This window comes from Nannochloropsis gaditana (assembly GCF_000240725.1).
Source record: "Nannochloropsis gaditana CCMP526 unplaced genomic scaffold scaffold360, whole genome shotgun sequence".
Taxonomy (NCBI): domain Eukaryota; class Eustigmatophyceae; order Eustigmatales; family Monodopsidaceae; genus Microchloropsis; species Microchloropsis gaditana.
The window spans coordinates 1-740 of NW_005803593.1; the positions used below are offsets into that span (position 1 = coordinate 1).

General features: G+C 57.3%; 1 protein-coding gene across 1 annotated transcript; it reads right to left on the reverse strand.

Moving 5' to 3' along the window:
* Window positions 1-21: 21 nt before the first annotated feature.
* YIDC (preprotein translocase subunit YidC) lies at window positions 22-729 on the reverse strand (the record flags this gene model as incomplete). Its single annotated transcript, XM_005854878.1, has 1 exon — window positions 22-729. A coding segment is annotated over one exon (708 nt), but the record flags the coding sequence as incomplete, so codon positions are not given.
* Between the last annotated feature and the right edge of the window lie 11 nt (window positions 730-740).

Below are 740 nucleotides of genomic sequence, written 5' to 3' on the forward strand. Positions count from 1 at the left end.
CCCCCCCCCCCCTCCGGCAACGGCTTCCTCCTCCTTGCCTTGTATGACGGCCCTGACGGCCACCGTGGTGAGGGTGGTGATCAAGTTGTTGGCGATCCAGTACACCCCCAGGCCTGAGGGCACGTTCAGGGAGAAGTAGCCGACCATGAAGGGGAGAAATTTGAGGATGGCCTGGGATTGCTGCGCGTTGGGATCGTCCTTGTTCGCGGCGGGCTGCAAGATTTGTTGGGAGATGCTCTGGGAGACGATCAGAATCAACGGTACCGTCAAAAAAGCGATGGTGTCGTGCCAGCCCAGAGAGGGGGTAAAGCCTTCCCACTGCTTCAGCCAATTCATCCCGTCCGCTGGGCCCGCCCCGTACGTCGGTCCCTCCAAATTGGGTAGCCAGAGAAAAGGCTCATTCAATTCGTTGGCGGCGGCCAAATTCGTCAAGGCCCGGTACAGGGAGATGAAGATGGGGATCTGCACCAACGCAGGGAGGCAGCCCGCGAGGGGGTTGACGTTGTTGTCGGAATAGAGCTGGGCCATTTTCTGTTGTTGAAGGGTGGGGTCGCTCTTGTACTTGGCTTGGATTTCCTTCATTTTCGGTTGGATGGCCTGCATTTTCGTCGTGCTTTCGATCTGCTTGTAGTTCAGAGGCAGCGTCACAAGTTTGACGAGGACGGTGAAGGCGATAATGGACAGGCCGTAGGTATTTTGCAACCCGGCGCCCTCCAAAGTTTCGTGCATGAAGGTAATGG